General features: G+C 42.9%; 1 protein-coding gene across 1 annotated transcript; it reads right to left on the bottom strand.

Moving 5' to 3' along the window:
• Positions 1-1,204: 1,204 nt before the first annotated feature.
• Positions 1,205-13,633, bottom strand: STUB1 (STIP1 homology and U-box containing protein 1). Its single transcript, XM_063430771.1, has 7 exons — positions 11,633-13,633; positions 9,898-10,096; positions 6,383-6,548; positions 5,288-5,378; positions 4,692-4,748; positions 4,261-4,377; positions 1,205-2,694 (listed from the first exon to the last, which is right to left on the bottom strand). Exons 1-7 carry the CDS (start codon positions 11,810-11,812, stop codon positions 2,569-2,571), a joined length of 936 nt encoding a protein of 311 aa, XP_063286841.1. The 5' UTR covers positions 11,813-13,633; the 3' UTR covers positions 1,205-2,568.
• Positions 13,634-13,774: the final 141 nt, after the last annotated feature.

Genomic DNA, 13,774 nt, shown 5'->3' with positions numbered 1-13,774 from the left:
CCAACCGCAACCGGCTGGTACCGCCCGACAAGCTACACCACAGCTTAATTATTCACAGACGGAGCTGAGAAACCTAGAACTGTGACCTGCCTGTGATGGGAGTTGGCTGCTCTCTGCACAGGGACTGGGGCTGCCTACTTTCTGCCTCCTGAATAACCACAATCAGGATCACGTCCACCTCTCCTCAGGGAGGAGAGTCTCTGTCCGGGGACCCTGGGTTCTTTAACCACAGTGGCATAACTTTTCCCTTTTTTTTTTTTTCAAGCAACACTAACCATGCCATCTTGCCCAGCAAACATGTCTCTCTCACTCAATCTATATTAATTATGATTTCAGTTTTAGCCTGCACTTCCATCTCTCCAGCCTGTTAATTTAGCTATGTCTAAACAGATTTACAATTAACATACTCAGGCAAATATAACTGTACAGCATGTATACAATCTGTTAGCTCTTGACGTAAAATGCTAATAATATGCTCAGATAGTGCAGTGATGTGACCTTATGTACCAAGCAAGTCTCAGCTATGTCCAGCTAGCATGTTAATCCCCATAGGCTGCATGATTGACCAGTTTACTGGATTACTAAATATCGAGACAGGCAGATCTTTTGTGCAACCATGATTCCATGCTTAACCTCCAACATGTTTCCCATCCTGAATATAAAAAAAAAAAAAAAACCTGTGCTATGTATTTTAATGCCATACCTATGTTAATGTATGTTTCCATACCTGCTTGCACCAGCTATCGTGGCAGTGCAAACACGATTGTTCACACTAAGCACAAATAAAATAAAGAATTTAAAAAAAAAATAAAAAAAAATTGTATTTTTGTTTTTAAAAGGTTAAAAAAAAAAAAAAGTTGGCACCTAGATTCCAAGCAAATTTGTCAAGTTTGTCAGTGGTCATAAAATGTACATTCCCTGCTTTTTAAAAGCTTAGTGAATAAAGCCCAATATATAGATAGCGTGTTCTCCAGATCTCGCACAGTAATACTTCAACTCTTTCCTGTATGTAGAGAGGTTTTCACAGTTTTCTGTAACATTTCCTAAATGGTACAATAAACTACAACCGCTCAGGGTCTGGGGGCTACCATAGGGGCTAGTCAACAACCATCATCCTCAGCCACCACTATGAAAACCGGTTGGGGTGAATTTCACAGATTGCCTCTTTGTGGAACATCAGTCCAAAACAAAGCAGACATTAAGCAACAGCGAAACGTCTTTAATGACTACACCTTGCATTCACACAGCGGTTGATCTCCCAGGGTGCAAGATAGTGAGAGAAATCAATTGATGCCATTGGGGGTCACTGGGCGAATATATTTACATCAGAATATATACAGAGAAAAAGCACACGTTCGGAAGAAAAATAACTCCCTTGAAAAGTTTACAGTCCAGCAACACTCAGAGTCCTCAGATATTTGATAAAGCAGATCAAGATCACAGGTGGGGGAAATAGGTCGAAACCATAAAAGATCCAAAGTCATCAATGGCCTATTTTCTGGGATAGCAGACTAAAGGCTGCAAGCTTTGCAGGAGTTTCGAAAGCACAGCCATGGATTCACTAATATTACCTTGGAAATATAACAAGTTATTAAAAAGTTTTCATGAGCCACGGTGAGTTTCTAAAAGCAAGGTCCATGCAGTGACCGTTTGAAATTCAGAGCTAAAGCAACCAGTGACCTCTATTTAGGTGCCAACATTTGGTATTGCGAGGTCCATATATTCTCCAGTTTTTCTTTTCATTCAAGTGTAAGGTCCTCATAGGAGACAAGTTCTGACCAGGTTTCCATTATGCTGATGTTGGTTGAAAGTGCATGAAAAATCTTACAAGGTTCAAATGAAGTTGCACATATTTGTTCTGAAACACTGAATACAGGATATGAAAACCTAAAGATATAGTAGGCTTCGAATTTGAGGTAAGGTGCTATGGTAGGAGAGCGCATAAGAACACACACTCCCTCAATAATAAACCAGTTTTTTCATTCAGAATGTCAAATTTATAATATAATACCCAACCTCTGCTCACAGCGACTAGACCCAAGATGCAGTTTAGAACTTTGGACTTATTGAAGCTTCCATGCAGGATCAGGCCTCTCAAAATGAATATAAGTTATCTCTTCAGATATTACAAATCGCCATTTGAGCCTTTGTATGTTACATAGAGCAGTAATTAACATTTATTTGCCTACACAGAATTCAGAAGTGATATCTCAAGAAAACCAGCCATCTGTCAGAGAGGTGAGTGATGGTGGCCAAATTCCAAACCTTCAGTTCATGCATTGCAAGCTGATGAAGAACGGAAAGGGTAGTAGGTCAACGAAGAAATTGCCTCAAAATAACAATGCCTACTTGCAGAAAATAAATCAGGGCTATAGCTCAATGTGGAATTGGCAGATACTGCTCCCGGAGAGTGGCAAGATAACCAAGTACAACATGTCAAAGAACCCAGTGCTGGTTCCTCATTATGGAGAATGGGGTGTAGTAGGACAATATGATCAGTAGGATTAAGGCAGGAGAGGCACTCAGTTCAGGGCTGGAGCAGGGCAAGCTCCCACCATCTCCACCAGCTCAGTAGTCCTCCACCCAGCCATTCTCAGATATGAAGGCATCAATCACCTCTTTCATGGCCAGGTTTGGGATCAGTTGATCTTGTGTCAAAGGGCTCCTGGTGACAGGATCAAAGTGACCAACTCTCTGGTAAACGAGAAGAAAAAAAAAAATAATACATATAACACAAAGTCAAACTAAAAACAACAAAACTACATTCAGCACATTTAAATAAACCAAATAGGAGTGATCATCTTATCTTTTTCAGATTAGTGGGGAACAAAACACATAAAATGTTGATGCTGTAGCATAAAATAAAGAAACTTTTTTAAAGGACAGTATAGGCATCAAAACAACCTTAACTTAATGAAGCAGTTTTAGTATAGATCATGCCTCTGCATTATCACTGCTCAATTCTCTCCCATTTAGGAGTTAAATCACTCTGTTTATAAGGCCCTAGCCACATGGCCTGCACGAAAACATTTTTTTTTATATGTTAAAGGGACACTCCACAGCCCAAATATAAAATAAATAAAATAACTTTTCATTAAAATTATATCTAGCTTGCGAAAACTGCAGATCTCTTGTCTGAGGTGTTTGCAAGCCCTCCTCTTCTAACAGCGCCCAGACTTCGTGTCTGTCCAATCACATATTTCCAAATGCAGCTCAGGGAGACGTCTGCAAGGCAGGTGCTCTGGGCAATTGCTGTCTCTTGAGTTCAGTGAAACTACGCTAACCAAACCAGGAAGTAACATTACCTGCCATAATGTCTATTGAAATCTGCACTTTTTAGCAGTCTGGAGTGTCCCTTTAACTTGCTGTAGAAATCTCCTGCACAGTAAATTGGAGAGCAGACTAGTGGACAGCCACTAGAGGTGCATCTGTGACGCTGGAGGCATATAATGCCTCCATCGCGCAGAGCGTCCGTAGGAAAGCTGACGGAGGGGGAGGAGAGGTCACCAGCACCGGAATAAGGTAATCTGCTGAAGGGGTTTTAACCCCTTCAGCGCCACGGGAGGGGGACCCTGAGGCTGGGGGCACCATCGTGTCAGGAAAACCGCTTTGTTTTCCTGACACTATAGTGATCCTTTAACAGCTTTAAAGGGACACTATAGTCACCAGAACAACTACAGCTTATTGAATTTGTTCTGGTGAGTAGAATCATTACCTTCAGGCTTTTTGCTGTAAGCAATGTCTTTTCAGAGAAAATGCAGTGTTTACATTACAGCCTAGTGATAACTTCACTGGCCACTCCTCAGATGGCTGTTAATGGGTCATGGCTGCCTAAAATGCATCCAAACATTCAGTGTCTCCACCCTCTGCATGGAGACACTGAACTTTCCTCAGAGATCCATTCAATTCATCTCTAAGAGGAGATGCTGATTGGCCCGGGCCGTGTTTGAATTGTGCTGGCTCTGCCCCTGATCTGCCTCTTTGTCAGTCTCAGCCAATCCTATGGGGTAGCACTGTGATTGGATCAGGCTACCACTTCTGATGAGGTCAGCAGACTGCTTGTTTTTTTTTTTGAGGCAAACAGCATGCAGAGTTACAACTTCTGGCTTGAATACAGTAAGATGTTGCTATATTTATGGAGGCATGAGGGGCCAAGGGGGCTAGATTTAACACTATAGGGTCAGTAATACAGGTTTGTGTTACTGACCCTATAGTGATCCTTTAAAACGTTTATGACTGAAATCTTTATGAAGAAGGTACCTGGAGATGTTCCTCGATATCCTTCCGATCATAGGTTATCCCACTTGGTGTTATACAAGGCTCTCGCATCAACTCAAAGCTGATTTTACCACATAAATAATCAGGGATGTCTCTTTTCTAGAACAGAAATAAAAAGACGTGTTAACAGGTCTGTGATTAATTACAAGAGCACAATGTGGTAACCAACAATAAATCCAATATACAGCAACTTACAGCTTTACACACACACACACACACCTTACAGCTATACATACTCACATGCGCAATTAACATCAACATGCAGCTATACACGCTCACATGCACACGATTTACAGCAACACAGACTCACAACCGCAACAGAGCAATCCACGCAATTTACAGCAACATGGAACACACGCTCACACAAATTACAGCAAAACACATTCGCGCAACTTGCTCTCCTAAACTCTCACCTTTCGTTTCTCATCTACCTGGGAGAAGAGCTCGTCCATCTCAGCTAGATACTTGTCCTGAAAGAAAAAAAAAAAAAAGTCAGGATATCCTTTCATTTCAGGATCTCAAGAGATATATGCTCCCGCATTCACAGAAGTTTAAATCCGCTCATTCTTCATGCTCGATATTACTATACAAAACAGCAGAGTCTGCAACAGGCAGCTTTCTGGCGGTTGGCCACCTCGGGGAACGGCATTAATTTAAACTGTTAATAACGGAGTGTGAGGAAGTGGAGGCAATACCTTCTACAATGAAAAAAAATGCAACACATAGGAAGAACCGTCACTGCCAGGTTTCTAATGAAACTAATAGAATAAACTTGAATAGGTTACCTGGACAAGAGTAGGCCATTTAAACATGAAATTCTTCTGGTCCATGTATGATTACTGAAATCAAAGTGTAGGGGTGTATAAAGCTGAATGTAAACTTGCTTTTCCAAATGTAGTGTAGATACAAAATTACTGTGGATATAACCCTCAGCCAGCCTGCTGCCCCTGCGTATATCCGTTACAGCCAGACATTAGCCCAAGAAATGTCGCAATCTTTTTCTACTCACATGTTTGGAAGCCACGCTGGATAACTGGGTTCTGCTTCTATTATCATCCACATTCTCCTCATCCTGCTTCCTCTTGGTTTCTTCTAGTTCTCTGAAGGAAATAGACGTTTTGCTTGTCAGAAGAACAGTGTCACTTCCTCCACATTCAGAATCGAGATTTCGGTTAAGAATAGTGAGGTATCTTTTACAAACAATGCTCTAAAACAAGAGGTCCAGCACCAGGGTCCAACGAAAACAAGGACTTCGCATGGCCAGGCCATGCAGGCAACTAGTCCAGTCTTAACCCCAGCAGGTCATTATCTGATCTGTTCCAACATGGTGATCTAGTCCAGCCATTACTGCGCACACAGCTCAGCAGGTCTTATTTTTCCACCATGGTTCGTCACACAAGGAACTAAACTCAGCCGTGACCCTTTACCAGTCACATAGCCCACCTTACAGAAATAAAGGGACCAAAAATATTCAAATGAACCCTTTAAGTGCCAGAGATAATCCTAGCACCCTGAGGGTATAATGGAATTAGCCACATATTTGAATTTGATTCAATTCTCCCTCTGCTAATCTATGTCTGTCCCTAGAACTAGCAGGCCGTATGAATGTCACGATAGCAGACAGCTTCTGGAATACCATTGCTCTATCATACAGCATCCAGATTCCCACCACTTGGATGAAAAAATATGAATCCCAACAGCTGTCTCTGATCTCCTGATATATAGCCAATGAGGGCCACTCAGGGGAGGTTTTAATGTTTCATACTTCGTGGTCTAGAATTCAATAATGGACTCGTCATTATCCATCCTATGCCACGATATTCAATAATGAGGGCCTATCTCCAGCTGAACATGAATGCCATATCTATCCATAACCTCTCAACTCGTTATCTTAGCTACACCACTGTGGTCAAATCACACGAGAACCAAGCTTGACCCTCATTATTGGCCACTGTGGCTAGTTCTGCTATAATTATATGTGGAGTAATTCCTTTTCCAAGCAACCAGTTTGGTCACATCTACAACATCTATAAGCTGTACCATCAGTTTTGTGTGATAAGGCTGAACATGATCCAGGAGATATTTCCTCCCAGCTTTAACCTACCTCTCCTTCTCAGCCAGGATGAGTTTGGTGAGATAAGAGTGCAGCTCATTTTCCTGGTTGATTCTTCTTTCCTCTATATTGTTCCAACGTTTCTTTTTGGCAATCCTCAGTGCGCTGGGGATATCATCCCCAAAATTTAGCCGTTGCTCTTTGGCCAAGTTATATGCTGATAGAAAAGAGAAAGAAAAGTCCATTTTAAGAAAGACGTTGACCCAAAAATATTCTATCTACAATACATCAAGAAGAGATGTGGAACAGTGTAGTGTGGACTGAAATAGAATTATGGTACTGATGTGCATTCAGCCACTACAAACTTTCATCTTTATGTCGTCCAGAGATATAAACTACAAAATACCAGGCAGAAGATAGTTATTTTTTTCTTTTTAATGAATTAGAACTTTTATATATGGAGGGGAAAAAAATTAAAGTCAATTAAACAAACCCGCAAACACTCACCTGTGATCCCTGCACAGACCAAGAAGGTATTATACCCATCAGCCAATATTGCCTTCTTGTGGTTTTTAATGGAAGCACGGCCTATTTCATAAACCCAAACATTTAAGGGATATGTAGTTCAGCATGGAGCAGCAGTTAGATTAAGATGAATACAACAGGTGTTCAAGCTGATCGCTTACAGATTAAATTTAAAGGATCACTATAGGGTCAGAAACACAAACATGCATTCCTGACCTTAAAGGGACACTCCAGGCACCCAGACCACTTCTGCCCATTGGAGTGGTCTGGGTGCCAACTCCCACTACTCCTAACCCTGTAACTGTAAATATTGCAGTTTTTTTTTTTTTTATAAACTGCAATAATTACCTTGCAGGGTTAACTCCACCTCTAGTGGCTGTCTACTAGACAGCCACTAGAGGGAACTTCCTGACTCATAGCAAAGATTTTCTTAGCTAGAGCGTCGCTGGACGTCCTCACGCTGTGTGAGGACCTCCAGTGTCGCTCAATTCCCCATAGGAAAGCATTGAAAATCTTTTTCAAGGCTTTCCTATGGGGAGCGCTAATGTTAAAAACCACTATCTACCCCCTTAATATAGTAAAATCTTACCTTTATTCCAGCCTGCTGCTGCTGGCTCTGCCACTGATCTGCCTCCTTGGCTGACATCATCAGAAGTGATGATCTAAGCCAATTACAATGCTATCCCATAGGAAGGCATTGGATTGGCTGAGATGGTCAGTTCTGATAATCTCAGCCAAGGAGGCGCGCCGGGGGTGGGGGACAGAGCCAAACATTACCCTGGCCAACCAGCATTGTTTCATAGAAATGCATCTTATGAGGAAAGTACAGTGTCTCCATGCAGAGGATGGAGACACTGCATATCAGTGCTGCATATTGTGCAGCACTGTCCCAGGAAGTGCCTCTAGTAGCCATCTGAGGAGTGCCCAGTGGAGGTATCCCTAGGCTGTAAGGTAAACAAAAGCCTGATGGGAATGATTCTACTCACCAGAACAAATACAATAAGCTGCAGACTATAGTGTCCCTTTAATTCACCATTTTTTAGAAAGATGCAAGAGGCTGCTTGGAGAACAAAGGGACTTTAATAGCAAGCACATGCCATACAACCACCTGGACATGTAGCATGCTACGTCTGTAAGGGGTGTTGGCGGTTTTTACTTGCATATCATATGATGCTATTCCACGATGGCAATTGGAATGTCACACCTTAATGTGTTAAAAACTAATAGACTTAGCTTGGCTAGATGAAAATTATTATTTATCTTTTGGAAATATTATATTTACGGATTTCTGGGATGCAAATATAAAAATATCATTCCCCTTAAAATTCAAGTGTTTATTCACTAAACTGGACATTTACAGAGAACAAGTGAATTGTACATGTTAGGCAAAGTTTGACTCAAAGACATTCTTCAACTCCAAAAAAAAATAAAAAAAAATAAAAAACAGTTGTGAACCATTACAGCTAGCTAGATTTGTTCTGAAACATGCAGTACCCCCTGTGTTTTATTTCGCCATTTCCTCCCATTGTTCACAGCACTGAAATCTACACATCTTCCAATAAAAGGCAAGCATATAAACAAGTTTACATTTAACCCCAAACACCGACCAGACAGATTCAATCTGGGGACAGCTGTCTGCTCAGTCACTGTCACATTATATTTAGCCTCCTGTTAATCCAGGCACAGCAGGGCCCAGGCAATAAAGAAGTCCCCCGTGAAAAATACCAAAAGACAAAGCTTTCAGAATTTGAATAAAGAATAAAAAGTTATACTACGTGGGTCTATATCATTAAAGGGACACTCCAGGCTCCCACACACGTTAGATGCACTGTGTAGGTTAGGTTACAGTTAGTTATACTGGGTGGGTTTATATTATTAAAGGGACACTCCAGGCTCCCACACACATTAGATGCACTGTGTAGGTTAGGTTACAGTTATACTGGGTGGGTTTATATTATTAAAGGGACACTCCAGGCTCCCACACACATTAGGTTACAGTTATACTGGGTAGGTTTATAATAAGTTCCCGTTATTTACTCGGTGACAATTCCTCCTCAAGTCGCTTCCTACAAAGTGTCCATTAGTTTGGTGGATTAATACGTTTTCTTAGCACATATGATGGGTGTTATGTTGTAGGTTATACTTTGATTGTGCATTTCACTTTGTTGTAATTACACTGCCTATAAATTGCTTGTTATTAACCATGAGTGTCAGCTTGACCCATTGTAGGATCTAGAAGTTGCTGAAAACTTTGTTGCAATAAATTTGGCATGCTGAGCTGTGGAGTGCCTGGATCTTTCTTTTTTGGGGGATATTTGTGGGGATTGTGCTAGCCCTTGGTATGGTTTCACTAAATATTTGCTTAATTGAAGGAGAGTAGTTCCTTCAAATGGAGTTGGTACATAAATGCAGAATCATCATCATGCCTGGCTCAGTCGCTTCATCGTCTAGGTAGAACTGACTGCACAGCCTTGGGATTTACAGAAAATTATGGTTTAATTGAGGTGTTTGCCATATTGCTGTTGATGCATTCTACATATGATCCTTTAAAAGGGTCAAATCTATTCTGGAATGCCTTTAATATGGATGTGAGTCTTTTCCTGTACGTTCCAGTGTCCGACGCGTCACGCGCCTGCTGTGACCTTAACCTCTCATAGTTCAGTTTTAACTGTAATCTCTTCCCAGTAAATATCAGGTGACGGCATTCTCATGTTGAGTTAACCTTGTTCCCTAAACAATGCTGCTCAGGAATCTCCTAGCATTACGCACACGTCACACTCTAATAATAATCTTCAGGGTAAAAAACTGGAAGAGGTCTCATTTAGTGAAGAAACGATCACATTGTTCACCCAGAGCTGTTAAACTACAACTATGCTTCAATACTAGCAAAGCATCATGGGAGATGAAGTCCTCTAACATCCATTATCTACTGCTCAGCCACCTTCTACACAGTGCCTGTAAATATGTAGGAAGTTATTCACTAAATGCAGATCAACACAAGCGATCAGGGAAGTAAATCAGTTCAGGTTTAGCCAGCTCACCTCTCTGCAGATTGCCGATGGCCTCGTCGTAATTCTCCAGTTCCATCTGGCACTGCCCCAAGAAGAAGTGAGCCTTCACAGACTGGCAATCCAACTCCAGCGCATGTTTGCAGTCTGCCAGGGCCTTATCCAGCTGCTGCATTTTCAGGTAGCATAGAGCTCGGTTTGTATAGTAGACCGCAATGGAGGGGTTCCGGGTCTGCAAGAAGGGAGAATTTAAAAACAAAAAAAATTAATGGAATATAGAGAGATTGAGAGAGACATTAAGAGGACATAAAGCTGATAGAGTTATTACAGACTACATAGTAACACAAGTATCTTCAAATCCATTCCTCCTCACTCCCCTCCCTGGCTACAGTCAATGCATGTACCGGGGCTGTGGTTAATAGTCCCTCAGCAGACATGAAGATGTGTATCTGTGCAGTGTGAATACCACTGATGGGGAAATATAAGTGGGGCTTTATGGGCTTAATATATATTTTTTCTATTGCTTTGCAAATTGAAACTAAAGATGAATCAGTATATGCTCGCTGGGAGGGAAGAGATCGATGAGACAGCAGCTGAACAGCAGTCAGAGTATTAAGTTTAAAGGTAATTCATTCAAATGTTAAAAAGAATGAACTGCACTCAGCGGCTGTATTGGCGGCTGTGATACAGACGTGTTACTGGGAGAAACATGAAAAGTGAATGAGCAACTGGAAACAAAGACTGGCTTTATTAAGAGTTAATATTGTTACATTGTATTCTATATAAGGTGTCTTGAAACTCCCTTAAAGAAACAAATCACCTGAGTGCACCAGTACAAACATGCAAGGACAGCAAGAATCGAGAAAGCTTTCTAGAGGCAATTATCCTGCAGCCTACGCTTTAATGCCTGGTGCACGTCAAATTCAAAAAGAAAACGGACAACAGCCATTAACATGATAAAATGTTGCCAGGTCACTTTGTGGCGAGTAGTGATTTCCCGAACTGTTCGCCGGCGAACATAGCGTGTTCGCGGTGGGCGAACATATGCGATTTCCGGTCCGCCCCCTATTCGTCATCATTGAGTAAACTTTGGCCCGGAACCTCACAGTCAGCAGACACATTCCAGCCAATCAGCAGCAGACCCTCCCTCCCAGGATGTGTCTGCTGACTGTGAGGTTCCGGGCCAAAGTTTACTCAATGATGACGAATAAGGGGCGGACCGGAAATCGCATATGTTCGCCCACCGCGAACACGCTATGTTCGCCGGCGAACAGTTCGGGACATCACTAGTGGCGAGTGATTTAATGGGAGACTACGCACTAAAACCATCGCAGCTTCTTTTAGTGGTTACATTGAAGCTGGCAATGTAAGATTCTGACTGACATAAGAGGAGCATCCTCACTGAAGTCCTTCAAAAATTGGAGGCCTTCCGTTTAGTGTCAAACATAGTTACGTAGCCGCCATCAAACGCTGGGAATGCTTCTCACAGACTGGGATTGGTATCACTGCAGTGCTGTCATGTAACTTTCACTACCAGAGAGAAATCTGCATTACACAGCTATGTGTGTCATAAGTAAGACCGCAGGGCCAGGGTAGACAACCTTCAGGAGTCCAGACATTGTAGCCTATATCACCTCTGATGCTCTGCCTTATAGGAGCATTATACGACATGTAGTCCACAACATCTGGAGTGCCGAAGATTGCCTGCCCCTGCTATAAGGCTAAGCATCTGAGAAATGTAACAAGGCGATGTTAAAACCACACTTACTATTGCTTTGCTATAACAGGACACCGCCTCCTGATATTTGCGAGCCACAAACAGACGATTGCCTTGCTCCTTAAGCTCCTGGGCACTAACACTTTTCTCTGGGCTTCCTCCAATCCCTCCTGTACTCCCACTCACCACCGAGGGGCGTCCCCCACTACCACCCTCCTCCTTCCCTTTCATTCCGGGGCCTCCAGGAGTAACCCCTCCAAACCTCGGGATGCTCGGTGTCACCCCCAATTTCACAGTTGTTATGGGACCCCTTTGCCTAGAGGGGACCCTTATTTTATATCACAGGGTTATTTCCCACTTTAGGTATCTAGATAGGATATGGAAAGCACTTTCTATGCTATTTGCACATTACATTTAACATCCAATCACCCCACCATCAGAAGGTTAAATAGTACTGGAATACAAATATGCTCAGGTATTTGCCGAAATCCAAAATGTGCACTCCACAAATCCAACAAAACCTCAGATAATCCTTCAATCCAGGCTACCAGTATTTAGTAATATTATCACTAAATGCTTATTGATATCAACTGCCACAATCCAACTCCAAAACATTTAGAATAATTGCACTCATAACACTTAAAATGTTCTTCTACACATTTATAACACAATTCTAATGCCATCAAGAGCTGAAACCTCCCGTGTTCAGCAGTACGAAAGATCAGTTTAAAAATTAGACCATGTAGTAAATTCCAGACTTCCCACAAACCAATCTGGACACACAGATCTAATCCGGCGGCAGCCTTCTCGCATTCATCGATGATACAACCCTAAAATCGGTTCCTTAACGGACCTACAGCACCCCAAAAATAAGGTAATATTGTTGAGCTAATCAGCCGCAGGTTCACCAGTGATGGGGTCCATGACTGCCAAATCCACTCTGATTCCCAAACTTCCTAAACAGCATCCTACCGAGGTAATATTGGGGGTAGATTATATGTCCCCTTGATCAGCCTCAAAGGGTCTCAATGAGCCTCCTTTAAGCACCCTCAATTGAAGTCTGTTGTCCAACCCCAAATAAGTAACTCACAGAATCAGCATAGGAAATGAGTGCTTATCCAGAGTAGTTTTAAACATCAGTTATAGAGGGGGTGGCCAGGTTTAAGTACATTGAGCAGCTTCATGAAGTGGAAGACCTGATCTTAACCCCTTGAGCAGCCTCACTCAGTATTTATTGACAGGATGGAGCTGGTTTTAAAACCTCCTGAGCAGCTTCACACAACAATAACAGGAAGATCCCTTATATTAATCCCCTTGAGCAGCCTCTCACTTAGCAGCTTCAGAGCTTTTATTTAATTCCCTCTCCCTTAAAACAGCAGTTACAGGTGGAGCTGCCTCACACAGGATGCAGACTGTGTCCCCCTGAGCTGCCTCACACAGCTATCACATGGGATCCAGACTTTGTGTCCCCCTGAGCTGCCTCACACAGCTATCACATAGGACTCAGACTGTATCCCCCTGAGCTGCCTCACACAGCTATCACATAGGATCCAGACTCTGTGTCCCCCTGAGCTGCCTCACACAGCTATCACATAGGATCCAGACTCTGTGTCCCCCTGAGCTGCCTCACACAGCTATCACATAGGATCCAGACTCTGTGTCCCCCTGAGCTGCCTCACACAGCTATCACATAGGATCCAGACTCTGTGTCCCCCTGAGCTGCCTCACACAGCTATCACATAGGATCCAGACTCTGTGTCCCCCTGAGCTGCCTCACACAGCTATCACATAGGATCCAGACTCTGTGTCCCCCTGAGCTGCCTCACACAGCTATCACATAGGATCCAGACTCTGTGTCCCCCTGAGCTGCCTCACACAGCAGGCAGTTAGGATCCTGTGCCCTCACAGCCTGTGTGTGGTCATCCCCCCCTCCCTTGGGGCCTCACACGGTGGTTATGGTGACTGTCCCTCCCCCCGATGCCCTCTCTAGGTGTCTCTGTTGATTATACCCCCTGGTGCCCTCACAGGGTTGATACAGGCTAGTTATTCCCCCCTGGTGCCCTCACAGGATTGATACAGGCTAGTTATTCCCCCCTGGTGCCCTCACAGGATTGATACAGGCTAGTTATTCCCCCCTGGTGCCCTCACGCGGTGGTTATGGTTGTTAACCCCCTGGTGCCCTCACGCGGTGGT

Source organism: Pelobates fuscus, chromosome 8 (assembly GCF_036172605.1).
Source record: "Pelobates fuscus isolate aPelFus1 chromosome 8, aPelFus1.pri, whole genome shotgun sequence".
In the NCBI taxonomy this organism is placed as follows: Eukaryota; Metazoa; Chordata; class Amphibia; order Anura; family Pelobatidae; genus Pelobates; species Pelobates fuscus.
This window is presented reverse-complemented; position numbering and strand designations above follow the sequence as displayed.

Bases quoted from the DNA above. Each gene is read 5' to 3' on its own strand.
- STUB1 (XM_063430771.1), bottom strand. From the start codon at position 11,812: ATGAAAGGGAAGGAGGAGGGTGGTAGTGGGGGACGCCCCTCGGTGGTG. The intron at 4,749-5,287 runs GTGAGTAGAAAA...TTTTTCTTTCAG, and splicing joins CCAGCGTGGCTTCCAAACAT to GACAAGTATCTAGCTGAGAT. The intron at 4,378-4,691 runs GTGAGAGTTTAG...TTTCTGTTCTAG, and splicing joins AGGTAGATGAGAAACGAAAG to AAAAGAGACATCCCTGATTA.